The following is a 27893-nucleotide window of genomic DNA, read 5'->3' on the forward strand; positions in this document are numbered from 1 at the left end:
AATTCAGAAATGAGTTGTTAATCGTCTACCCTGCATTTTATAGGACTCTGATATGCATGTTACTAGTTATTTGCTTTCGTGCAGTATCCTCTATGGACAAAAATTTGAACTTAATTTTTCTGTCAAAAAAATCCCTTTCTTGAGAATAACTTATTCTCAAACTGCATTTAAACATACCAATTCCTTCAATTTCTATAAATTTTTAAACTATTTACGAATTTTTGAGATACCCTTTATACACCATCTTTAAGTCTTTAAAAAAGTTCCAAATTAATTTTGAAAACATTTATTTCCATTCCAACAGCTCCAAAATAGCTGCGGATAAGACGCAGCGGTGCATAATTCGCACTAAAATTCTTTAGTTTTTTCAACGTATAATCGGCGGATTTATATGCAAGAAAGTATGGTATAGCTTTTTATTTACTTTTCCAATTTCTTAAGAGAAAATCTGTCAGAGAAAATATCTATATCTTAAATTGGTCAAAACTTTAATGTCGAAAAGTCTTCATCGTATTTATGATTTCTTTGCAACATTGTCAACCTTGCAAAAAAGCCCATTCAACGGCTTTGCAGGAGGGCAATATCTATAGTGCATTTTAGGTTTATACTCGCTGCTCCGAAATATCTCTTGACGCGTTGATATATATCTTTTGACTAGTCATTAACCACTTCACCGGGAGTAACGAGATATCTCGTTTTCTTGGAAGCCTTTTATTTTAACATTGCCAAGCGCAAAATTGTCCATAGATGGCGATAGACATTGAGTTGCGCTAGGTTTGAAAGAAACAAAGTGACAAGCCCAGATATTTTGTAAAAAAGCTGAATTCTCAACGGAAAACATTTTCTCATTCCCCCATTATTTGAGATAACTAACCATCCATTTTTAAATCCATCAGTATTTACTGCTAAAAAATATGAATTAATTGTTAAAAGACTGGAAAAACTTGTCGTTTGGTACGATTATTTTAGTCTTTATTATTATATTTTTCTCACATACAGTTCGACATATCTTAAAATGCATGCTTATAAATGGTTGCGTGCATCTTTGGAAGCACGATAAAAAAATATGAATGGATTTCATCAATATAGGAATAGCAGGGGACAAATAGAGCTCACTTCAGTTTTGCAGTATGTTTTCCATATTCATTAAACATAAAAATTTTCCAAATAATCTGATTAGATTCACCAAAATTCATTTATTGCGTGTGTGTTTACGCTGTTTATATATAAGAACACATTAACTAGAAACATTTTAGCTATTGAGTTTTTGTTATGGACATCTTTATCTTAGCCACCTCATTGCGCATTTTGCCTGTTGTAGTGTTGTATTTGTATATGTATAAAGAAATATAATCTTCATTTTGAAAGTCCCTCGTCCCCTTAAAAGGAGTTTATTGATTTCTGCTATGCTGATTATCAAAGGTCAAGTTACTTTGTTGATAATATATACAGTATATGTATTTTCTTTCGGCCATAAATGAATTGTTTGTTTTTGATTTCTTTGCTAGACGGATACGATTTCAACAACCCAAAGCACCACCAGCTTCTTCTTTGTCTCCTCATCACTTGCTGTGATTTGTCAGACCAAACCAAGGACTGGAAGAGCTCGAAGAAAATAGCCGTAATATTTCAAATATTTCTACTATTTTTCATATAATCTGGATAGCTGTGATGGATTTTTTAATGCCAATTAATAATAGCTAGAAGAGAGTGATGACTGACACTACTTTGGTTGACGAATTCAAATGAATTTTTATTTGTAATCATTAGCACTACAGGGTGTTTCAGAACTCATTGCGTATACGTTAGGGCAGTGTTTTTTAACCTCCCCAAAACCCCAGGGTCTCTGAATACCTTGTAAAGGGTCCGCGAGATCATTTTAACTTAATATTATTGTATGAAGGACACCATTTATTCCGCCCGTGGGGCATTGACGTTAATTAAATTGGGTCCGTTACATCAAACAGATTGGGAAACACTGCGTTAGGGAGTGATAGAACATATGTAGACATGCACAAATCACCATAAACCCACGCCCCGAATTCCAGTGGTTGAGCGCTAGAGGGCGGTACGTGCTGTGTCATGAAATGATGTGAAACGAGATAAACAAAATGAAAGGACTCCGATGAAACTTTAAGGAAAAATAATTTCCAATTACACAGAGCTATCACATCAACTGCTCAAAACTGCGGCCGCCAACAATGACGCAGGCTTCACAACGTCAATATAGTGCTGAGAAGCGCCCTCTGATACTAGAGTTCCGGGGGATGGTTTTTATAGGGACTTGTGCTCATCTGGTCCTGTACTGACATCCCCCCCCCAAAAGCAGTGTTTCTCAAAGTGTGCTTAGCGGCTGGAGATATTGATTTGTGTGCTTATTTATGCTTTGAAGTGGTTATTTTATAAGTGAAAATATATCTACACTAAACTATTCTGGAGAGCTGCAGATGAACCATGAATTGGGCAAGGACGCCACGAGTAAGAAATGAGTGAGAAAAAATGCCGAAACGTATGCGACACGAGTTCTGAAACACCCTGTATATGCATGTGGTATCACTTTAATGTATTTTTGAGAGGTTCATAAAATGTTTATTCTCTCACCAGGAGCTGATATACAGCGAGTTTTTCTCGCAAGGGGATTTGGAGAAAGCTATGGGCGTCAGGCCAAGTGAGATGATGGATAGGGAAAAAGCCTGCATCCCGGAGCTCCAAATCGGATTCATTCAAAATATCGTCCAACCTGTATTCAAGTAAGTTCCCAATCTCTAAGCCAGTGTTTCCCAAAGTGGGCAAATGTCACCCCCCCCTCCCCTTCCGGGTGTGATGGAAGGGTCCGGGGTGGGGCAGAAGCTTTGGTTTTAGTATAGAAACCTATGACATGACTTTTGGTGGCGATGAGAAGAAAAATTTTTGAAAGTGATAAAAAACAAAAAGTTTGGGAAATTATGTTCTGTATCAGTGGTTTTGACCTTTTCTTTTTCCTTCCCGCACCTCCTTGGATAATGCATTTTTTATATTAGAGAAAATGTAGTGTTTCTGCAATTAATTACATTAATTATCCATTAATTCATTTCTATGAATTCTTTTACTTATGCCCTTTTGGCTGTAGCTAATGTTTAATTTTGACTTTTTTTTGAAAATTAATTCAAAACGAAACTAGAAAAGAAATTACTATTTTTTAAACAATTTTTGAGATTTGGAAGAAAAGATTCATTGAATTCTTCACTTACTGATTCCAGCCGCAACAGCTATAAATTAATGCTTCTTCGACACTCGGCTAAATTTTTTTACGTTTCTCCTGAGTCATGTGTGTTCACGACAGTATCAAATTTGAGCACCACATGCTAATAACATGAGGTGCCAATATAAACAAACCGCGAAATAGTTTAGGCAAATAATAGTATTTTATTCTCAACCGAAATGGAAAACAAGTACGATCACCTAATCGGAAAAGAAACTTTTACAACGCAAAATTCGTATGACATTTCTGCGAACAGAATCCAGAAGATGAGGTGCCAAAATATTGGTATGACTCATATTTTTTTTTGGAATTGAGAAATTCAATTTTTGTCATCATTTCAATTTTCTTGAATAATCGGTCACCCTGTTGTAATTTTTGAGCAACTTTTTTTGGAACAATTGGCAGTTTCATCGACAAATTGATAACTTTTTTGTGATTTCCTTAATTTCTTTCATTGACTGCCTCAATGTTCCATAGTCGTTTCATAGAAACATGAGTAGCATTTAATGTTACCATGTTATTTTTTTAGGATCCTCGCGTCGGTGTTTCCCGAAGCACAAGCAACTTTCAGAGCCGTCGAGATAAACAAGATGTATTGGGAAAGGATGAGAGACGCCTACAAGAGGCGATACAGCAACAGTTCGTCATCATTAGACATGTTCGAAGACGAAGAACTTGAACAAGAGGTGCTAAACGGCGTCGTCTTCGAAGACAAGAACGGCAGCTAAAGGACTGCATAAGAAATTTGGATGCATATATCCTATAATATATGTTGCAACTTCCGTCGTTTACAATGGAGGGAAAAGAAATGTTTCTTTCCATCGTTAATTTTGTTTTTTGTAGCATTTTTATGAAGTATGTGAATGACAATGTTAGTGAGATGATGAAAGACAAATATTGTTTCCTACGCGTTTATAAAAACTAGAGAAACTTGTTATATGAGAGAAAAAAAATATCCAATGGTTCATTCACGGATAGCATAGCTCCATACGTATAATGATTTCAAATTTGTATTACAAAAAAATGCTTAAAAAAAGCATGACAGTCCAGAACGATGACACCATGGTCAGAGGACGTATGAATTTGAAACGCACTCAGTTTTCCTCATAATATTTCTTTGCACAAGGGTACCACTTGTCCAAGAGACATAACAGACACGGTAAAAAGTCATTCGGAATTGGGTGCAAACTGTATTTCAAGTCCATAATTGGTTTAAAATTTACCTTGTGGCGGCGCGACAAAAATTATCAAATGGAAAAAAAAATCGAGTAATGGAGCTGCAGATTTTGGCGTGAATGGTATCTACAAATTTAAAATGGCATCCCGATTGAAATGAGTTTGCCCATGCGTGGTATGCCCATCTTCGTTTGGTGTCTAGTAATTAGTGCACCGGGGACCATTAGTTGGCGTGAAATGCGGATTGCTTGAAAATCTTCAACTTTTGGTATGGTTGTAATAAGTTGTGAAACTTTGATATGCTGGATTTTTCGTCCCTACTTATTTGAGAATGTTACTGCACCTCCAGAATCATCCACGAAAATGTTTATCTCCGATTAGTATACAGTTAGGGTTGCGTTGATACATACATTACGGTGACATATAATCACCCTACATTTGCCAATGAACATTCCTCTGAGGAAATTTCCTAACGAACTGGTTCATGCCACGGAAAGTATTACATATGCATTCTCCAACGTATGCATGAATGTCTAAAATGCTATATTCAGAGGTGCGCTGAGGGGACAATAAAAAAAGTTGCGATATATTTATACTATACCTGTTCTCTTATTATTATGATTTGAGATTCAAGATCAGCAAGCAATACTATGCAGCAATAAAATCCCGTCAGCTGAATATCTCAGCATATTTAATGACAATGTTTATCCATCAACGAATATTTGCTTCTCTGAAGGGCGTGGCTTGTCTAAAATACATTTTACTGATCTCGAGTTGTCAAATACTGGCTGAAAGAGCATCATTCGAATAAAGGACTTCACAGAACTCTGCCTTTGTAAGCTGACCACCAGCCTGAGTAATTACCTGTGTAAGGTGACAATTTCTGGTACAACAATTTTCTGATCAACTTAGACACATGGTCAACTCACAAAGGGTTAGTTCCCTGAATGGTCTTTCCTACTACTAAACCAGATATGCACCTCGTCCATATTCCTCTGCGGAACTTCTAACGAATTGGTACATGTTGGACTGTGTGTGTGCGTATAGTGAACCTTCCGTGAAGTTTATTTCTGTGTAATGCTTTTTATGTGTAGTGCTGCCATCTGCAATCAATTTTTTTTAAACTGAGTTTTTTTTCTCAACTCATACGGAGTGAAGTGTAATGAATGAATAATTGTAACGTTGTACGCCTGTTGCTCTCTGCGGCGATGCTGAGAGACATTTAACGGGAAGATCGGCTCGCATTCGCGCCTCGAAGTTTGGAATGTATGGTCTTTCCTGGAAAGCGCTTCAACTTGGGCAGGTGAACAATTTATAAAGATGTATTTCAATGTAGTCCTTTTCGTTAAAATGGTTCTACTCAGACCGGTGGACCACTTACAAAGGTGCAGTCCTGTAGCCCTTTCCTGAAAAACGGTTGAACTTAGACAAGACAACTTACAAAAGTATGGTTCTGTAGCCCTTTCTTGAAAACCGGTTCAACTTCCGCAAATGATCAGTTTACAAAGGCGGAGTTCTGTGAAGTCCTTTACTCCTTTCCGGTTCAACTCAGACAGTTGAACAACTTATAAAGGTGTAGTTCTGTGTAGTCCTTGCCTGAAAAAATGGTTAACTTACACAGCTGGACTACTTACAAAGATATAATTCTGTGAAGTCCTGTAGCCCATTCCTGATAAACGGTTCAACTTAGCAACGTGATCAGCTTACAAGGATATAGTCTTGTGTAGCCCTGTAGTCCTTACCTGAAAAATGGTTCAACCTAACAAAAGTGTAGTTCTGCTTAGTCATTTGCCCTGGAAAACGGTTCAACTTGGACAGATGGACGACTTAGAAAGATGTAGGCCTATGAAGTTCTGTAGAGCTGTTTCCGGTTCAACCTCAGACAGTTGGACAACTTACAAAAGGCGTAGTAGCTCTGTGCAGCCCTTTCCTGAAAAAGGTTACACATAGGAAAGTGGTCAACTTCGCAGGTTTTGCTGCAGTTCGATTGCCAAAGAAAAAGTCCAGACAAATGTCCAGTTAAAAGCCTATAAGAGATTTGCGAAATCCTGGTTTATCCTACCCGTGTATGAACCATTTTCTTTTCCTCTCCCAAATTGATTTGTTTCTATGAACTATCATATCACGTTTATTAGAATTTTGACGAGAGCGACGTTTATTCGATACTCAGGAGATTGAGATCATGTTTGTTTTTTTGGAAGTGGGGGGGGGGGGACAGGGAGCATGAGGGGAACGAGCTTAATTCCATATTCGGCGTTTCTCGAAAGAAACTGCATTGACAGAAAATGTATAATAATAAATAAAGAGCACATGACCTATCAAAATTTGTAATTTAGAAGAGTCTGAAAGCTTTTAATTCAACAAAGAATAGAATTTATATATTTCTCGTAGTAATGTACACGTTAAAAATAATATTATATTCATCATTTTGAAGTGTCATAAAGATTTTCATACGATGTATTGAAACGCATCGTGAAAGTGTAGAAGTATCTTATTATTTGGCTGCGTGTACCATGGGTAACCACAAGTGTGGGGCTGATAGGTCTCCAACACTGGGACGATTCTCAATTTTTTTTTTCAAGCTATAAATTCACTATAGAGGGGGCCCGTGAAAAGTCCGGCCTGTGGGTTTTCCAAAGATCCTGGCCTAGGGACCCTGCTCCAGGATGTGGGAGCTATACTGTGCACATCAAGTGTCTTCAACCTTTTTTAAATTACGAGCACCCGTTTATGCGAGAGCATATGGCCCCCCCTTGTGGTCCTGGAATATTCTAAGGAAGGCAAAAGTTAAAATCAAAATGAAAAGAGAGACATAACAGGTGGTTAAGAAGGCCAGAAATAATTGTGTAAAAAAATTTTAAGCAGAATTTGGTGAGGAAAAAGTGACCCAGGATATTCAGGAGGCTCTTCATTGAAACCTCACACGAGGAGGAGCTCCTTGAACTCAAGCTCGGGGGCCCGGGAACAGAGGATACCCCCCCCCGTTGCCCTGGAATATTCTATGCCTAGAATAAAAACCAAGTGAGAAGAGAGCCATGACAGGTTGTTAAGGATGGGGCCACAGAGAGTTGTGAAAAAAAATCAGATGTGAAAAGATGATGGGGGAAAAAATGTGGCCCACATGATATTGAGAAGGCCTACATTAAAGCCCCGCAAGAGGAAAGCTTCTTGAACTCGAGCCCGAGACCAGGGGATATGGCTTCCTTGTGGTCCGGAATATATAGGAAGCCAAGAGTGAAAATCAAGTGGGAAGGAATCCATGATAGGTGGTTAAGGGGAGTCCACAGAGAGTTACGAAAAAAAACTCGGATATGAAAAAATGAAACTTTCGAAGTGAAATATGTGGCCCACACACACACATGATAATGAGACAGCCCTACAATGAACTTCCTCAAGCTCACTCGGAGGTCCTGAGATTGACCTTATTTATATAATGTTTATAAATTCACTCAAAAAATCAATTCAGTAACTACAAAGGGCTCCGTTTATGAATGAGGGGGGGGGGGGACTCTGTGTGTATACGACGAGGGAACCAATCATAGAGAACTCTCGGTGCCTAAAGTGTTCAAGCGCAACCGGTTGAAGATGCTTGATTTAGGCTCCTTCGTTTTTATTAGAAAAATGTTATTTTATATTGATATTTTCAGATTAATTCACAAATCGCAGCAATAGCAGGAAAAAGTTATAAATTTTTGATTGATTTTAATATGAGCTGGTTTATTTGAAATGCATCAGGTGATTTTAAATCAGTTAGCATTAAAAACAAATGCACATTTTATTTTAGGTGATGAAAAAATCACAGATGCGCATGAAATGACGCAGAAAAAACATGTGTCTGACCTACAGAGCGATGGACCATGTAGGTCAGACATGCTCAACCCATGGCCTACTCGCCAAATGTAACCATCAAAATCATCTGATGTGGTCTGCGACTTCAAACCTAATTTCATGAAAATGAACTAAGTGGTGCATTCCAAAAATACTTAGATACCGCCGCACATTTTTAGATCACTTAAGTGACCCGCAGCACAGTTCCAGATCACTCAAGCACTCCTTGGCACAATTACTGGTCACATAAGGGACTCGCGGCACATTTGCAGATGATTTAAGTGACCCGCGATACGTTTTCAAAACAATGAGGTGGCCCGCACTCTGCTATAGGTTGACAGCTTTTGATGTAGGTGAATAGCCAAGAGGGAATTAGAGAGTTTGCAAACTTGCATGACTTATGAGAATGAGGAACAAAGTCAGTGAGTAACCAAAAATATTTGCAAGGATGTGAGTGATCAAAAGAGTTACCTAGAGATGCTGCAAGAATGCGAGTGACTAGAAGAGAGTGATACAGGGAGACTAACCATGCCACCGAATGACAAGAAGAGTGGCCTAGAGAGATTGCAAGCGTGTGAGCAGAGCCGCAACTACATAATCTTTCAGCATTTTGGCGACCCATGAAATGTAGAAGGAGTAGGAGCACTTTAAGGTTGAATTCGGTGCCTCCTCTGGTTCAGCCCGCGGGGCACAAGACCCGCCCCAGTTGCGATCCTACGTGTGAGTGATCTAGAGAGCAAGAAACCATTTCAGTGAAAGACCAAAAGAGTAACCTACAGAATTTGAAAGCATGCGAGTGATAAAAAGTGTGACTAAGAAAGAAAGAACTAAGTGCTCTAGAGAGTTTGCAAGCATGTGAGTGACCAAAATAGTGACCTACTTTACCGCACACCAACTCCGGTCATATATCGCCATAGACAATTTCCAACTAGCGGTTAAAATGAAGGTCCCATCTATTTATCGCCACCCCAGGCTCGGTAGATAAAGAACTTGTTTCTGATGTTCTTGCCTGGATTCGAACCCGTGGACTTTAACGGTAATCTTCATAGCGGAAGACGAGCATCTTACCGCTGCACTACTCAGGCAAAAAAAAAAATGAAAAGATTGACCGAGAACTCGTGCAAGCATGTGTGATCAAAACAGTAAGTGAGCATGTGAATAACAGAAATGATGACCTAAACAGCTAGGGACAGGTGAGCGATGGACCAGATGAACGAGTGACCAATAGATCCAGGGACCAGGTGAGTGATTGGACTTAAGAGGGACCAGGGCAATGTGAAAGCGTGGGAGTGATCAAAAGATTGACTTGAAGATAGGGGTTGGAGCTTCAAGCGTGGCAAATTTGAGAATTAATTGGCGCAAAAAATTCGACTAAAATGGGAGAAAAGCGGCGGCAAGATTTTTGTAGCCTAAAGGTGGCAAAACCATAAATTCACTTCTGCCTGGAAGTGTAGGTATGTACCTAACAGGTCAAGTGTTGTTTGTGTATGAAGTTAGTGCAATCGATGCATTTCGAATTTCGGAGTGAAGTGTAATGATTGAATATTTATGCGGTTGTGCAGGGTCTGCTTCTCTTCTCTCTATGATGAGACTTTTTTAATTAGGAAATGAGAGATTGACTCGCTTTATACATTCACCAAAAATCAATTTATGAAGTCCCTCTAAAAGGAGTCTGAATTCGGGTTCGTCAAAAAACCTTTCCGAGGAGGTTCCAGAGTGCAGGGCCGTCTTAATGGGCATATCCCCACTGGGTAGTTCAGGTGGATAGGAAGCCTCATGATGCTGTGCCCCTCCCACCCCATGGGAAAGGCTGAAAGAGCTTTGGGAGCTTTAAGTATTTGTCTTAAATTTTTCCAATATTTAAAACTATAAATTATCTTGAAAACCAACACAAGGAGCCTTAAAAAAAATCTTAGTCTGAGGACCCGTCAAAAATCACGGCCCCATTCGAGAATTATGTGGGAGCCAATAACACAATCACACACACACGAATTCCCTGTCATAGGCCTATGTGTCTGTCTGTTAATAAGTCAACACATTTTCAATCAATCAATCGACAGAACTTCAAATTCGTTTTTTTTCAAAGCAGTTATATTGAATGTAATACGAAATCGGTGTAATAAATCCATTTTTACGACCCTTGACATTTTGCGGCCCGGTGCGATCATGTTCGTTAGGTCAGAATCATTTGCGTAATTTTTATAGTTTTAAACAAAACAAAAAAAAACCATATCATTTCATGCATGTCTGTGTACTCATTTTTTCAGTGCATCTCGTGTTCCTTTGAGTATATTTTCGTCTTGAACATCTTCGACGTAATCTCGGCAACATAAAGCATAAGAATGGGAAAATGTGCTGACATTGTGTTGGTTTATGTTTGATATTATGTATGATTATGCATCAGGTTACTACGAATGTCATGTACATAAATTACATTCCACTGAGATAGTTATTTGAATAAAAGATTGATTGTTGAATGATGAATAAAACTTCTGACAAAAGTAAAACATATTTTCAGCTATGCGTGTTTATGTAAATATAAATTATAATATGTATATGTGTGTGTATGGATATATATACATTTCCAGCAGTTTCTGCACAAAATCTTTGCACCACTTCATTTCCTTTTGTCCCTCCACATTTTCTTGAAACACCAAATGCAATATCGGGTTTATCCAAAATAGCTTGCTATCGAGTTGTTTTAATTTGCCAATTTGGTTTATTTCCCCCCCCCCCCTTTCTTCTTTTGAAAGTTATAGTATAGAAAAGCTAAATGTGATAATTTGTAAACGTGTGCTGCGAATTGTGCAGAAACATCATTGTGTTCTATGAATACCGAAGCATAGTGTAATAAAGCCACAATCATCAAAAAAAGACGGTTTTTTTATTTTCCTTAAAAAGTAGCATTAACACTATATTTCATTCGAATAGCGGTATTTTTTATTATTTATACACAGGTGCAATCGCTTACTTTAGAAACATGCTTTCTATTACAAAAATTTTTCAAATGACGTGCAGTTACTTAAAATCTCAAAATTTGGTTGAGGGAGTCACATACATAAAAATATAGAGAAATTAACTTTTTATACAGTCCTCGTGTGCTAAAATTTCCAGTTATTAAAATGTAGATCCCGCTTTGTGTGTGAAATTTCATTTGCAAAACATTTCATACTTTTAAATGCAATATTTATCGAAGTATTGAAGTATTGAAGTAACATATGAAATCAGCATGTTGTGGAAACTTATCACTCTCTTGGCATTGAAAAGTTGCCATTTTTAGGGACTGTACACAAATAGAATAAATTCAAACACACATTTCCCTTTTTTATTCACAATAATTGAAGATCAATTTTTTTTACTATTACTTTGGCAATTACAGAATTTTTACAACTTTGAATTGAATTTACGTTTCGCAATTAGTGAACCACACCTTCAATCACTGGCGATAAATGTTGAAAACCTCAACGTCAAATATCTCCGTTAATATATATATTTCTTAAATATTGCAATATTGCATTTAAAAAATGCGCAAGTTTTTGTGAACGACTTCTCAAAGCCACATTTACATTTCACTAACTGGAAGTTTTAGCTCATAGGGTCTACATAAGAAGTAGATTTTTCCTCTTTTTTTTTTATGTATACTACCCCTTGGGAACATAGGTGGAGATAGATTTGGAAGTCTGGGGGGCACGGACATTATTGCTGGGGGGAACACGATGATGATGTCTTTCTTTCTTTCAAACCGAGCACAACTCAGGTCTATCACCATCTATGGGCGATTTACTACCTAGTGAGTTGCGCCGGAAGTGTGTAACTGTATGTGTGTACCTAACAGTCTGAGTGCGTATATAGTGGTGTGTTTGATTTTTCAGTGCTGCCATCTATATTTCAGAAGTGACGTGAGTGATGTGTTATGATTGAATTACATTTACACTGTTTGTAGGTCTGTTGCTCTCTGATGATGTCAATTCATATTGTATATACATTAGATCAGTCGACTTCACCTTTGACGCTGGAGATCAATACCCCCGTATGTCCACCCATGCTTGGGAAATGTAGGACATTTTGAGCAACCGCCCGTCATTTGAAAACTTCGTGTAATTGAAAGTGTTTCTAAAGTCATCAGTTGCAGACATAGTCTTATAGACAAACAATTTGAAACACCCTGTATAGGAAGCTACTGAAACATTAGTAATCAGCCGTTGAGTATTTATAAAATTATTGTTAACTTTTTTGAGGTTACGCTCAAATATTCGGGTAGAGTGAACGGCATCTGGCAGTGAAAATTGGCCAATTTTATTATTATCATCATGAATGGTGGTTGCCTATCGCATATAAGAAAGTGCTCGACCAATTTTAGATGGGTTTTTTTTTTTCTTTTACCTGCATCTATAGGCAGTGGCTTATTTACAGGGGGCTTAACGGGTGGCAAATTTGAGGAATGAGTGACCAAAAACAATAGTAGAATGGGAGAAAAACGGCAAAATTTGTGTAACACTCAATGAATCCACCTCTGCTCAAACAGCAAGGAACTAATTCAGTGAGTGACTGAAAGAGCGACCTAGAGAGTTTGCGAGCACGTGAGTGAGCAAAAGAATGACCTACCGAGGAGGTCAGTAATCTAGATCGTGTGCAAGCATGTGAATGAGACAAAGAGTGAACTAGAACATGTGCGAACGTGTAAATAATGAAAAGAGTGACCCATAAAGCAAAAGACAGTGTGCGACAAAAAGAGTAGCCTAGAGCGTCTGCAAGCATGTGAGTAACCAGAACAGTGTGTGAGCATGTGAATGACCAAAATAGTGACCTAGAGAGTGTGAAAGTATATGAGTGACCAAAAAAGAGTGATATGAATCGTGTACATGATGGAAAGAGTGACCTGTAAAGCAAGGAATCGTGTCAGTGATGAAAAGAGTAGCCTATAAAGCAAGGAACCGTGTCAGTGATGAAAAGAGTAACCTATAAAGCAAGGAACGTGTGCAAGGTGTTGAGTGGTCAAAACAGTGTGCAGCCATGTGAGTGACTTTAGTGACTTGGAGAGTGTGTGTGAGCATCATGGCCCTCACAAACTAAAGCAGGGCTCCTAGGCAGGGATCTTTTACGGGCCCCCAGACCAGACTTTCACGGGGATTTAATACGATGAATTTATAGCGTGGTAAAACAAAAAAATGATGAAAATCATCCCGGGCCCCAAGGCTGGAGCCTTGTCAGCCCACCCCTTGTGGGGGCCATGGTGAGCATGGGAGTGACCAAAAGAACGACTTAGAGAGACAGGTGTACTTGCAGAAATGGGGGAGATCAAGAGCGTTATAGCTAGGAATACGTAAATTTCGCAAAAAAAATAATTCGAAATTTCGCAAAAAAAATTTTTTTTAAATCAGAAATTTCGAATTTATTCACAATAACGAATTCCAAATGAAAAATTTCACTTTCGTTCACACAAAACACAACAACTCGAATAAGTGAAACGGTTTAAATCAAAAATTTCGCATTTAAAAAAAAAATGTATCTGTATTTTCTCTATTAATTTAACCTTATTTTTCAAATGCTTTTTATAGCATCATTTTCCGAAATTCGAAAAAGTTGCATATACAGTCGGGTACACTTATAACATAACCGGTGAATAAAAAATACGGTTGTGAAATCCTTAAAATTTCTCCCCCCCCCCCCCCCCCCATTCACGTCTATACATTTTTATCTCTGTTATAACATACCCTGCTTAAAACATAAACTGTGGATATAACAAGCCAAAAAGAGTGGGCATAACCAAAAAATAATCCAGATATAACCCTGCAAAAAAAAAAACAAGAACCAAGGAAAATGTATAGTCAAAAACAGCCTTTTATGGACAGCATTCCTTGTATACGGGCGATATCTTAGCCCTAAATTTTTTCAATAAACGCGAAAATACATGGATGGAATAGTTACACTTCATAATCAACAGATAGCACTGAATATTATAAATAACAAACATTAGAGCCACCTGTCGATAATAAATGTAACTATTTTGGCTATAAAATTTTTGATATTTAAAAAATCCTATCTTCCTGTGCAGAACTGTATCGCCTATGCTTTTCGGAATAATGGAATTTGTACTTGTTTTTACAACTTTGTGATCTTTTTATTGGTGGTCTCAATTGAAATTGAGACTGGTGGCTAATTCAAGTGTATTATTAATTGGTGAACTCACGAACATCAGTGGGATTATTTTTTCTGAATTTTTTAAATGTACAATACTGTCAACTGCAAAGGGAAAAACTATTAGCATAAACTCAAAAAATCTCATTAACATTTCAAAAAATATCTGCATGTTGTTGTTTATTATCTCGTTTTCTAAATAAATTTCCAAAATTTTCACATACCAATCAAAAACTGTATATTCATGCTATATTATATTTCAATTATGTGAGGTATAAGCTTATTTTTTCCACGACAATCTCAATAATGCATATATATATGCCATTGCTACGTAATCTAATTTTAACACCTCCCTTATGACATACACGTCGGTTATTACATACACTTCTCGAATCACCTAAGAGCTATGTTATAACCGAACTCGAATGTATTTATTACACAACGTCAAAGGGGAAAGTGCTTGTGGTTTCCCTTTCAAGCACGCTCACAAGTACTGAGCAAACTTACCTAGACTTCACGAAAAAGTAATAAAAAAATCAAATTTCAGCATTTATTCGTCAAAGTCGGCAAATTTCGCATTTATCCTTAGTTATAGCCCTTTAAGACCGAGAAATTTTTGAAAGCATGAATTTTTGTTACCTTCTCATCCGCACGATCGTTCGTGCTCGGAACTAAAGGGGGCGAATTAGAGGAACGATTAGTCAAAAATATTAGACTAGAATGAGAGAAGAGCGGAGCAAGATCATAAATGCGCCTATGTCTATAGACTCTCCCGAGCCTCTTTAAAAAATGGCTCGGGGATCCATGATGTTCTTAAGTCAGCCACCTCGTTGGGCAATTTGCCTGTTGTGGCGTTGTATTTGTATTAGGAGTGGTTTAATATCGCACGTACACCACTTTTGTCGAAGACTGCTGGCATCCACAAGGTTGAATTTACCTCTTTCAATCTGCCATGAAATATCCCTTAGTGATTTCAAAGTTGGCATCGGTTTTAATTTTGATGCAATTACTTAAGCTACTGTGAAAGTTCATGGCAGCAAAATCATTTTAATTGTAACAAGACTGAAAAAAACTTCGTTTTTTTTGTTATTTTTCGAAGCGTGCCCTTCAAGCATCACTTTATTTTTTTTTCAAAACATTTCCTGAAACCATTCTGTCAGACCAGACAAGACCCCGGGCTCTGTCCCTTCCGGGATGTAAGCCCTTTACCCTCGTTGGAAGTGAAATCATTCTGGAACTCTTCAAAATGTCGTTCATCCCATAAGGCTACTTCTGCGAATCCATTGCCCCCAATGGTATCCTCTTGATTCAAAGGAAAAAAGTGACAAAATCTGGGCAGTAGAGTGGATAAGGCAACAATGAGTTCTTATAACTGTCTAAAAAGCTGAAATTTGGGGCAGTGTGAGACTTGGCACTGCGATAAAGAAAAAGAAAGTCTCCGTTAAGACTAATTTCCGCTCCTGTTTGTCAACAATTGACAAGCAAACCTCACACTGTCATTTTGGAGTGAAAAAATTGTTTTTTTCGAGTGTGACTGTAATGGCGAAGAGCGCATTGGGGTCTCCATTTAAAAAGTCTCTCCGCACAGCAGACAAACCTACAACTCGATACTTACATAACATGAAGATTTCAGCATTCATCATCTTCACTTCAAAATGAGGAAGGCAGATGGCAGCACCAGCAGAACAAAAACCAATCACAACTCTTCCATCATAAATACGTTAGGGACACACATATACACAACTCATTCCTACTTATAACCGATTCATTAGAAATTCCAGAGAGGAATTATCATTGATCATTTTTTTCGCACCACGGTCATTTTCTGCACACGAGGACTAATTAGACCGGGACCTACAATTTATTGCCGATTCCGAACGGCAGGCTTGTTTTTTATACTCGTCGATGGGTTGGTACGCTAACCCCTCGATGGGGGACTCCTTGCGGTAGCAATTTTTTCCTGCGGTCTTGTCACCGTTTTTGTTGTACCCGTGTCAGGAATTGTTTCTGACAAGGACGAACCGGGTATCGCACTCGCGACACCTCTAAACATCCTTTGGTACTTTAGGCGAGTATCTTATCGACCTGGGCTACCGCACCCAGAGAGGAATGTGTACAAGGTGCATGTATGATTAAGTAATAGTATGCTACTACAAAACTTCAAGTTTGGAAATTGGCAGCCATTTAATTCACAGAGAATTTTGTGACCCTCGTCAGTACGGTGGGATCGTTCATCTTTATAGATCCAAATTGACAATTGCTGTTCAGTTTCTGTATTGCATAATCAATATAAATGAAGGTTTCATTACCTGTGGTGGTTATAAACAGATTTTTTACACCGTCAAAGCAATTTCTCTTCACTAAAATGTCGCCAGTTCTATCAAGCCCCAGTTAATGTATTTCTGTCAACAGATGTAACACCTAAAATAACTCGCAACTTCCCTTGCTCCGATATGTTGATATAAAAGGGTTTACAAGGTAGACCGAGTCTACTGAATATCCATGCTGGTGCTAAATTACCTAAATGGTCCAGTCACCATTTAATACAGCACTACTTAAAGCTTTCGGAATAGCCCTTGTATTAAAATTTGAGTTTTTGAAAAACTGAAATGATCACCGGCGAAAAAACCTAGGCACCGAATTGAACTTTATTGACGTCAATAAATGCAAAATAAATGAAACAATGAATGATGAATAATTATTAAGGTCTACAGCAAACCATATTTACATGATATCATCAAAAGAAACAGATTATTAATATAGATTGCAGTATATAATTGTGTGGGCAATAACTTAAATGCAAACAAGCAGAAAAATACAAAATTTTTACGAATACACTTACAACCTACTATATTACCCTGTTAGTCTTTCATCGGATCTTTCAATACTAAGCTCCAAATTTAAGAAATTGAACACTATTCAAATGATTTTTGTGGAAAAGATTATAAAACAAATGCAGTTTTCCTGGAATAGAACCAATTAGCAGTGTTGGATCAAATTTTACAACAATCTTTTTTCCAGCCAGGCCTTTTCATGAACATCGTCCGTATACATGAATGATATATCCTGCAGTTATATTTATAATACATTTATCATACTATCATTTAGCGGAATGTGGGGAAAAAAAACAAAAATACACTTGTATATAACCAAATGATAACAACTTTTCAGTAAAAAGAAAATTTCCCAAAATCTTCTGACATGGATGCACACATAGAGTGCAACTTGACTGGGCGCTACTCGAACACGAAACACACAAAAATATGCTAGAAGCACAGATATATATATATATACAACACTTTTTTTGCTTTGCGCCAATCTGTTATAAATTCCTTAGAGGAATGTTTATAAGGTGCATGTACAGCTCAGCAGCAGTAGCTATTACACTATTTTAGTTCATCTTTTAGCAAACTTCTTTTGCACAGGGAGTTCCAAAACATTTCATGATACAGTTTCAATAGTTAATTTCCGGCTCATTAAGCTTATACAATTCAACATGTATGTGACAACAGTTTTTTTTCTTTTTTGGCTTTCAATGCCTCTTCCCCTAAAAATCAAAATATTGTAAATGCGAAAAGAAGCTTCCTACACAATATCAATCTATACAAGTGAGCACAGAATAGAACTCTCATATTCAACAAAATAAACTATTATGATGTGTATCACCAGATATTTATAGATAGTCCTAATTTTTTACATATGTCATGAGGAAAAAATTTTATCGATAATGGAAAGCAGGCATAGCACCATACTATGTTATACACCATAACTAGACACATTAGCTATGCTAGAATGAAAGTTTCACAAAATAAGCGATTATGAAGACACAAGACACTAAGTGTTTGTAATATATGAATTTAAAAGGGACGAATATAGTAGGTCAGCTGATTGAGCCACAGAAATGGAACAGATGTGCTATTAACACAACCGCATTGAAAGTGCTTCAATTGATTAAGTCAATGAAACATGATCGTCCAATCTATAGTTATTTCTGTAAAGTTTAGTAGGAAATATCTCATTGTTGATACAATAAAAATTATAGTTATTGAGTTTATTCCTATATAAATTTGCTGTTGATAGATGTTGATAATCATAACATTGCAATTGCAGAAACTCTTTATGAACTTTTAACCGATAGCTGGTCCATCAACATGAGGAAGTGTGCATGTATACCGAACAGTCTGAGTGTGTATCTGGTCTTGTGAATGAATTTTAGTGCTGTTATATATTTTTCAAACTTTGAGTGAAATGTAATGATTGCATATTCGCACCATTGTGGGTCTGCTGCTCTCTATGAGGAAACGCTTTAACAGAGAGATTGGCTCACATTCACACCTCAAAGTTGGCATTAAAATATACTAAAAAATTCTTAGAAGCTCACTAAAAACAAAAAATAATAATTGATAAAAATCATTAAAATTTGATCAAAAAGTTATTCAAAAAGTTGTCTAAAGCAATGAGATCCTAGAGCTCTTTCCCGGCACTGATGAAATAATTTACCAGATACTTTGTTAGAATCAAACTGAGCCAGGTCTAATAAAAAACTTTTTCAAATGTTACTGGCAGGAACTTTGGGATCTGAACATCAAGATTCTCATTGCTCTAATAATGAGTTGACTAACTCATGAACATGATAACATGATAACAATGACAACTGTTTGAATAACTTTGTAATCGAATTTCAGTGATTTTTAAACAATTTTCATGGGTTTTTTTATAAACTTTTAGTGAACTTTTTAGCAACTTTTGCTGAGTTTCAATAAACTTAAGTGATTTTTTACCCAATCCTTTGCTCAACTTGCTTCATATTATGAGTTGCGAGTCAAGTACATTGTGAGTTTGTGCAGTGCAACGCCACGATAATCAATAACAAATGGACAAAAGACTAAAAAGACCATAGTAAATTGAAGAACTCAGATAATGTAAGAATGAAAATGCTTTAACAGGCCAACTTTATAAATCAATAGAGCTATTTATATACTGGGTTTTTTCCCTTCTAATAAATATGAAGGGGCAGGGAAAAAATGGTTTCAGTCTAAAAAAATTGAAATTAATATTTATCATTATACCATTTTGCCTCGACCCTTCATATATTTTCACTTCTACACATACCTAAATTAAAATATCAGTAATTACAACATAATACTGAAAAATAATATATGCTGCACCTCAAATAATTACTTTGCATGTATCCTAGCCATTTATAACTTCACTTTCAAGAATCTCAGATATCACTGATAGGTGTTATAAAATAAACTTAAACTTTTGCACAGGAAAACAATAACAAAGGAGAAGCGCACTCAGTCCCCATAAATCGACAAACTGATATAATGGATTGTAAGGAAAACTTCATCATAATATTTCTTAACCAATAATTTAACTAGCATTCTGTAATGAATATGGAAAATTGGGGGGGGGGGGACTAGGTAGGACAGTATATCTGAATCCAATACTGCGATTCACCCAAAATCATTTAAATTACTGCTCTGCACAGTTACAGAAATTTGAACTAAGATTAGAAAATGAGTGGTCACCACAAGATTTTATCAAAATTTCTTTAGGCAAGAAATAATTCAATTTTGTGCATTATATTAGCAGCCCTACTATGCTAAATATTCGAAGAATCCTAACCGTAGATTCACGTTTGTATTTATTATCTTTCAAACAATAATTGACGGCATCAGGAGCTCAAGGAATTTCTAGCTCTATCACAATAATTGACGTTAAAAACATTTGAACAAAAAAAATCTCATAGATTCAGGTATTTGAATATCCATTGAAGCCATGTAAGAAAGTTATGCGCAATTTTCCTTTCATGTTTACGAAGAATGCGGAATTCAAACATGTAGTACCCGGTTTTGCCTCACCTTTTCCCTATCAAAATTGCAAACATGATAGGATATATACAGGCTATTCGTAAACTGTTTAGAAAAAAAGTTGGAGATAGTATCCATCAACACAAACAATATTTACATTGAAACCTGTGGTTCCAATCCACTCTGACTGTCAGAAAAGTGAAACAAACACATACAACAAGGACAAACTTTGGACTAATTTCTGCTCACCAGACATAAATCCACTAGACTTCTTGTGGGAGCACATGAAACACCTGTAGACACTGCAAAAATCTCAAAGCCAGAAAAGATCGATATGACACAGGTGGCGGGGGGAAAATCAGTGTTTCATTCGCCAATGTAAACTGCGCAAGAGCATCCTTAGACATCACTTTAAGAATCTTTTTTCTTAATCTTCTGCTGATCTGCACGAGATTGTGCAATTTATGATTTCATTCTCTCTCTCATAATCCCACTGTTGAAACTTCAGCATGGACAATTTACTTCACATTTTCCTGATACTCTAAGTGGATTGAAACCATATTGTGTTCCATTGTGAAGACTGTCCATCTTGTTGGATACTATAACCCCCTTTATTTTTTATATGTATACATCTTGAATCTATTCAGCTAGACTCCAACATCTAACAGATAGTTAATTCTCATATGCCCTGTAAGGGTGAGTCAAATAAAGCTTCAATATATATATATATATAGTAGATTCTTGATAATCCGGGTGTGCACTAGTAAAGCCATGGCCTGGGTATCTGTCTGGTAGTTCAAGTTCAAGTAAAGCCATGGCCACACTTGTGTCAAGGCTGGCCCAGTAGTTCAATGGGCAAATAGTGTGGTCACTTCACCATCGGCAATGATCATCAAATGTTGGAGGCTGAAGGTATTAGAAGGCTGGTCGAGTACCTTCCAGCTTCCAACCCAAGTCAAAGGTGCCGCCATCCTTCCTGATCTTCCATTCATCTGGCTACAAATTGGTCCAAGAACACCAATGGTCACAACACAGAGAATGTTCTGGAAAACCCGGTTTTGTTCTTGGCAAATATTCACCAAGGAATATTGGGTCAAACTGGGCCATTGTGTAGCCAGCCTATGCCGCTTCTTTGTATCAGGGAAAGGCAAATTGCAAATGACAATTGGGCCAGGCTTGACAAGATTGTGGCGATGGATTTATCCAGAATTTTTTCTAGAGTGTAGAGGTGGAAAACATATATCATTTAAATAAGAGCTTTCTCAACTACCTTCCAGTAATCTGGCGATTTTGGTAATCCAAAATACCCTAATCTGATATGGGGTGGATTAGCAAGAGTCTACTGTATTTCAACATTAGCAATTTGCTTGTATAGTGGTGCCATCTGTTGCTCTAATGTTGCACTTTTTTTAAATTTCAGAATCTTGTAACTATAAACAAATAAAGAAATGCTGGGTTTTGAAATCTTAAAGGGTGCTATATCTTGTGATTAAAGTAGATAGGTTGTGTAACATGTTTGAAACCATTGCTTTTCGAAGCTTTCTCGCTATGGAAACAAATAAACATCAAGATGAATCCATACAGCCAATATAAAAAAGACGTACCTTCACTACATAAAAAAAATGGCACAAAATACTTCAAAAGAGGGAAATTTAATAGAATTTTGTGTGTTTAGAGAGAGCGAGAATTCGAACATGCTTCAAAGTAATAGATTTTTTAAATGTTTGATTCATTTTCAGAATTGAATTATTTTAAATTAAGATATTAAGGGTTTTTTTTCTTATCATTAACAAGCTCAATATGTCAAAAACATGTAAATTTGATTTTTCGCCATCTCAAGTTTGAGCCTGCGAAAGCAGCAGCAGCTTCCTACTCAGTTCTTCCGAAAAAGATTGCTTGAAGGCGCAGCTGTAATTGTTCAGAAGCGCATAAGGTGTTTCGTAGAAAATAAGATCTGGATAAGTTTCGTCGATGGTGTCGAAGTGGTCGGACACTACTTTGAATCCTCTACTTGACAGTTCAACGCAGATCTTTTGTGACTCTTTGGTTTCAATATTGAAGAATATCTCGCTCTCAGTGCTCGGCAGAACAGATGACACAGCAATGTACTTCAAACCGAATCCGATGTCCTTGATGACAGCTTCTGCTTCTTCTCGCCAATCGATAGTCTCACAGTCATCATCGTCATCAAAGTCGTCCATGGTATCTATGACAGCAAAAGAATAAATACATATACTGTACATACATACAGGGTACATCAATTTGAATCATCTTGATTTAAATTGTGATTAAAACCATGATTTAAATTTCATTTTTCTTTTATTTAACTTCAATGATATCGAGAACTGAAAGTGACCTAATATGGTAACGCTCTTGATCAAAAGAAATATGGATCTGGTAAATATAAGGGTGGATCAAATGAAAACGGAACAGTGGTTATAATTTGGTTTATTTTTTATGAGTGTGACAATATTTTTTGTGTAGAAGTAGAGCAAAGGTAAGGAAGGCAAACCCTACTGGGGAATGGACTTGCCCTAGATTATCACCCGGAAGCACTTGATATATGCTGCGACGTGTAAGGAAATGTGCTATCTAGTTGTAATTGTGTTAAGGTGTTGGTGGCTGCAGACGCCCATACTTTTGCAGTGTTTGGTTTTTCATTCACGTTTTCAGTAAACGACTCCACAATGGAGTTGATCCTAACAACAAGATTGTTACTATTCCTGTTGCACTCATCATCATGAGTTGGTCCTGATGACCTTGACCATGGCGCCAGAGGTTGTCCGCTCTATTTCCTACGACATCAGCTAAAACCGAAGCCTGGGATTGGTTGGCTCTTTCGACTGCCAGACCAGTTGCACCATGATTGCCATGGTTTTTTCCTCTATATAAGAAAGGTGTGCTATTGCGTCAATGATTATTTCTATTTATGCACTGTTGCTGGTTAAAACCACATTACAAGCTGAGTCATTTTTTCAGGTGAGTGAGGCCTATTTCAGAACTTCAGTTTTTTTAAGATGACCGACGAAGCAGAGATGTGGCCCGATGTCACGTACAACAGTCTGCCAACAGTAACGCCCAACAGGGAATCTGTAGTATTTTTTCGTCTGTGGAATGATTGTGAGTAACGAAGAGCAACATGGTGTTATTCCTTTTTTTACTGGTAAAGTGAGTTGAAGTTTGCGAAACGCATCAGCAAAGAACTCACACAAGCATTTCTGCTGTGTGCACTCACTATCCTGTAGTGGAATTTCTCTGTAATGATTGCGCAAATGTAATCCCACCTTCTTGCTGATGTCCCTTATTGAGTGACACCCAGGGTTCGCGCTGCCGATCACAATTCCGCCAAATCGCGACAAAATATTTCATTTGGTGAATAAATCAAAGATCGAGTTTGCCAAATCATGAATGCCCATTCAGCCTTTTGATGGTCAGATCGGCCAATTGATGCATGTGCAAAAATTCGGAAGTGAAATTTTTGTTGGCCAATTGCGAACAATGTTCAGCTACTTTCGGCACGATTCCACAGGGGGGTGGGGGGTCCTTATATATAGACTTGAACTTAATTCCTAGAAACAGTAAAGAAAAATACAGGAAGCAAAACTTAGATATAACTGCACTAAGTATTTTGCAATGCATTATTACAATGAGGCACTAGGTTTCTGCTAATTTAAAAAAAACCAAAAACGAAGAGAAATTTGTTTTGCATAGAACCTTAAATTCTATTGCCTTAATTACTGATTTAAAATAATAATAGATGTTGCACCAACATAAATACTGTTGCACTTGAATATGGGCAGTGATATGGGAGGGGGGGCAGCAAAGCGTCAAAGGTGGAGTCTATCTCTGCGTATGCGCTTGTAATTTTTACACCAAAAGTATTTGTCTGGAAAAAGTCTAGAGTTTGCTAATTTTTTTTTCCCCAAAACTCATTCAATCTGTGGAAGAATAAAAATGTAAGAATTATCAAGCAACATCATGAAAATCAGAAGCACATCATAATAAATGCAACCATTGATTGCGCAAGAACAATTTTATCGGTAGAATATGTTTTTCATTTAACTGATGCTGAATGACCCTTTGGTCACACATAGAGTGAATCGAGAAACCTGCACTGTACATGATACTAAGTTGCCACCAGGCATACACTTAAAGTGGTGGGAGCCCGCAAGAATAAAAGCACTCTACAAGAAGAAATGTTAATCAATTAAGTGTTAATTTCGGCTCAGTTACCTTTCATGTTATTTGCAGGGTTGGCAGGTTTTTGACACATGGCAGTTTTTGACGGTTTAAACCGCAGTTTAAACTGTCACGTCAAAAAATTGTCTGTCAAAAACCTTTGTCAAAAACTCTCAAAAACCTCAAATATTGCTTTTCGATATAAAAATTCCCAATGAAAATGCACACGTTAATTGCATGTAATGTTTAAAGTGACTATGTTATACAAAGAATAAATATTTAATAAGATTCTAAAATAATTTTATACTCCCGACAGAATTATTTTGGACAATATATGTTTTTTTTTTCTTATAAAATTTGAATAAAGCATAACATGAACATTGAAGGGAAAACTGTGGAACGATTTGACATTCTTTGATTCAAGATGATTCTTGACCTTCCAAAATTTCTTCAACTGCTTATATATATGCATTGATATAAACTATCTGCTGTACTCTTTTTACAACAGATAAGTGTTTAAAAAAGTTTATTATCATGTATGTAATGTTGATTTCTGTTATTATTAAATTATCTAGATAACCACTGATACTTAAAACAATACTCTTATTGCACATAACATTGAAATATATCTAGCGATCAAAATACTAAATTGTAGGACTAAAATGTCATTTAATTTGGCAATGCTAGCTTGTATATGTCAAACTTGGTTTATTCTTACTTTTGCACTATGATATGGTACATTTACTAGTATTTATAATGCAATGGTTTTCCAATTGAAGCTGTATTCAAACATGCAAAACAAATGCTTTGGGTATCAAGTCTTGTCAGCTCTGCTTTGGTTGAAAATACTCTTTAAAGCTGTGTGAATTTATACACACTGATCTAAGAAATTTTTAGGAGAAAATAAATGAGTTTAGTTAGTGCATTAACAGATGCTGCGTTAGAAATTTTATATGGAATAAAATTTTGGGCAGATCAGAAAATTTAAAATATTAAAATATATATTTTTCCTCAATAATTATAATTCTGAATATAAAACCCTTTAATCTGAATAAAAGTGTTTTGTTATTTAACATATCTATCAAGTTAACAAAAACTATTTGACATCATTGACAGTAAGATTTGGATAGTTTTAATACTGAGTTAGTTTCTGGGGTCAAAAACCTAACCCTGATTCCCTGTTATATATATTTTGAATAAGCAGCTCTATTCCACTTAGCAAATTCAACACAGGTAATGAGTAGCTTAGATAAATAAACCATAAAATTATATTTTATGGTTTAAATATTATATTGTTCTAGACTCTTATGTTGAAGAATTCAAAATTGTAAATTATAATTAATATTTTGTTTTAATTATTGTAATAAATTAATGTTTAAAAATAAAACATTGTAATATGCCAAAAAAGTAAGTTTTTCATCATGTTGTATACCTATTATGGTCAAAACATTATCAAAAGGCATTCATTTAGGTTTTTGACGGATTTGATGGTTTAAACCTGTTTTTGATGCTTGTCATGTCAAAAACCAGTTTTTGACGTCAAAAACCCAACAGAGGAACTGAATTTTGAGGATTGGGCGAAAAAATGAATTTTTGATGGTTTAAATGTTTTTTTACAATTAATAAGCAGTCGGTTAATTCAAATTGAAAAAATGATTTAAATTTTAAAAAACTTTATTTTTTTTTTAATCATGAATTTTTCAAACACATTTAATATTCAGGGGAGGGGGGGGGGCTATCTCGCTCATCCATTTTATTTTTTTTTTGCGTTAATTTCTTCCATAAATGCAAAGAACTTGTTCTCACTATGGAGACTGCCCAATTTTCGACCAGTAATATGACGCAATGTTTTTATTGCGTTATCCTAGCAGGGATAGGTCCTTTGAACCAGGACGTTAGCATATACCAGGTCATTATCAAGTAGCTTTTGGTCATTTATTGACCGGGTCCCAAGACTTTTTGAAAAGTTAACCAGTGGGTTTCCACTCGTAGGCTATGTCTTTCTTGTCCATCATTATGACTCTCGCCACTCTGTTCGATGGTCTTTATTTCAAAATGGCCGGTCCACCAATTCAAATTTCTTATAAAATGGCCTACCGGGTCCCTTATTCTCCAGGTCAATGTTTGGTTGTTTCACATGCTTGCAAACTTTCTTGGTCACTCACTGACATAGTTCTGCGCTTTCTAGGCAGAGGCGGGCTTATGTTTTTACCACCTGTAATAGCTTACAGAATATCACCAGCACTGCTGTGATGGTCAGCAAAATATTGGTTTTCTGTGGTTCCCAAATTCGAGGCATGAATGCGAGCCAATCTTCTTGTTAAAAACTCTCACTGCAGAGAACAACAGGCTTACAGCGGCACAAATCACACTTTACTCATGGTTCCAAAATATAGATGGCAGTATGATAACAAGCATTACACAGAAACAAAATTCATGTTAGGTTCACAGCAAAAGCACTCACACATTCCAACAAATGTATCATTTGTTAGAAGTTTCCCAGAGGAATATGGACTATGTGCACATGTGGTTATGTAGTAGGCTAAACAGATTTTGCTGCCCTATTTTGCTCCCCTATTCTACTAATTGATCAATCACTCCATGAATTTGCACCCCCTCCTGTATATACGCCTCTGATTGCACCTATATCTTCTATCACCCATTGAACTATTGTAGAGTCCACCAACAGTGGGCGATATCGCTCACTTTGAGAAACCCTGATTTAGATCCTGATAAAATTATCAAATAGGTCACTCAATTACGGAATGGCATCATGCCAGCACTTCACAATTACTCCACTGTTTGAGCAACAAATAACTAAGAATTAATAAAAATTGTTAGATTTTATTAATAGTTTATTATAGTTTCTATTTAATAAAATAGAAACTATATTGATTTAAAACCTTAGCGATCCTCTAAATGTGCCGCGATCACTTTCGTGACGCTACTGATATAGGCGGAAAAATAACAACAATGATAATAATAACCTCTACAATTTCGATAAAATAGTTGTTATTGGAAGAAACATCTACACTGTATGCCGGAATCGATTTGCGCTATTTGTAAACAAAATACACATTATAGACAAACACCGAGTCTTTGGTTTCTCCGTCTCATATCAAAGAGTTTCCAGGCATTTCTATGGTGACCATATTACTCGTATTTCCCGGGACATTATTTTTTCATCTAAATCATCGTTTAAGTAGTAATTGTTACAATAGAAAGTATGATAAGGAAGCTCATTCTTAAATAGTTTAATTCTGAGTCACCGCAAGTTTCAAATTTCAAGTTATTCAACATGAGTTGTGCACCAACGAAATGTCCCGTTATTTTTTAGTATGGTCACGCTATTTCATACTTTCATTCAAAAAAATAATGTATTTAAATATGTTTATTATTTCAAAACTTTTCGAAAAACTTCACTGACTATAAAAAATTTCAAAACAAATAAAAACTTTTGATAGTAGAAAGAGTGATTATTTCATTGAGAAGGGCGAAACCCTCTGGAATGTTCT

At 36.5% G+C, this 27893-nt stretch overlaps 2 protein-coding genes across 8 annotated transcripts in view; one reads left to right on the forward strand and one right to left on the reverse strand.

Moving 5' to 3' along the window:
- LOC149071120 (cGMP-dependent 3',5'-cyclic phosphodiesterase-like) overlaps nucleotides 1-10756 on the forward strand; it is a 95021-nt gene extending 84265 nt beyond the window's left edge. For all 3 annotated transcript variants that reach the window (XM_089248152.1, XM_089248154.1, XM_089248153.1), the window contains 3 exons: nucleotides 1509-1621; nucleotides 2605-2750; nucleotides 3771-10756. In XM_089248152.1, coding sequence (XP_089104278.1) covers nucleotides 1509-1621; nucleotides 2605-2750; nucleotides 3771-3969 — 458 coding nt within the window. In that variant the 3' untranslated portion in view covers nucleotides 3970-10756. The remainder of the gene's footprint in view (nucleotides 1-1508; nucleotides 1622-2604; nucleotides 2751-3770) is intronic.
- Nucleotides 10757-17013: 6257 nt separating this feature from the next.
- Nucleotides 17014-27458, reverse strand: LOC149071121 (GSK3-beta interaction protein-like). Of its 5 annotated transcripts, none has more exons than XR_016194685.1 (3): nucleotides 27366-27458; nucleotides 21019-22405; nucleotides 17014-20975 (listed from the first exon to the last, which is right to left on the reverse strand). XR_016194685.1 is itself a non-coding variant. In XM_089248136.1 (2 exons), the coding sequence occupies exons 1-2, from the start codon at nucleotides 26844-26846 to the stop codon at nucleotides 22035-22037; spliced, it is 375 nt and encodes a 124-aa protein (XP_089104262.1). In that variant the 5' UTR covers nucleotides 26847-27204; the 3' UTR covers nucleotides 17014-22034. The 5 variants fall into 5 exon arrangements, 2 of the variants coding, with proteins under 2 accessions (XP_089104262.1, XP_089104264.1); XR_016194684.1 differs by having other exon boundaries at nucleotides 27282-27445; XR_016194683.1 differs by lacking the exon at nucleotides 27366-27458 and adding an exon at nucleotides 26843-27204.
- Between the last annotated feature and the right edge of the window lie 435 nt (nucleotides 27459-27893).

Source organism: Pholcus phalangioides, unplaced genomic scaffold (genome assembly GCF_987345545.1).
Source record: "Pholcus phalangioides strain wild (caught in Gottingen) unplaced genomic scaffold, Ppha-v1.0 ptg000019l_1, whole genome shotgun sequence".
Classification (NCBI taxonomy): Eukaryota; Metazoa; Arthropoda; class Arachnida; order Araneae; family Pholcidae; genus Pholcus; species Pholcus phalangioides.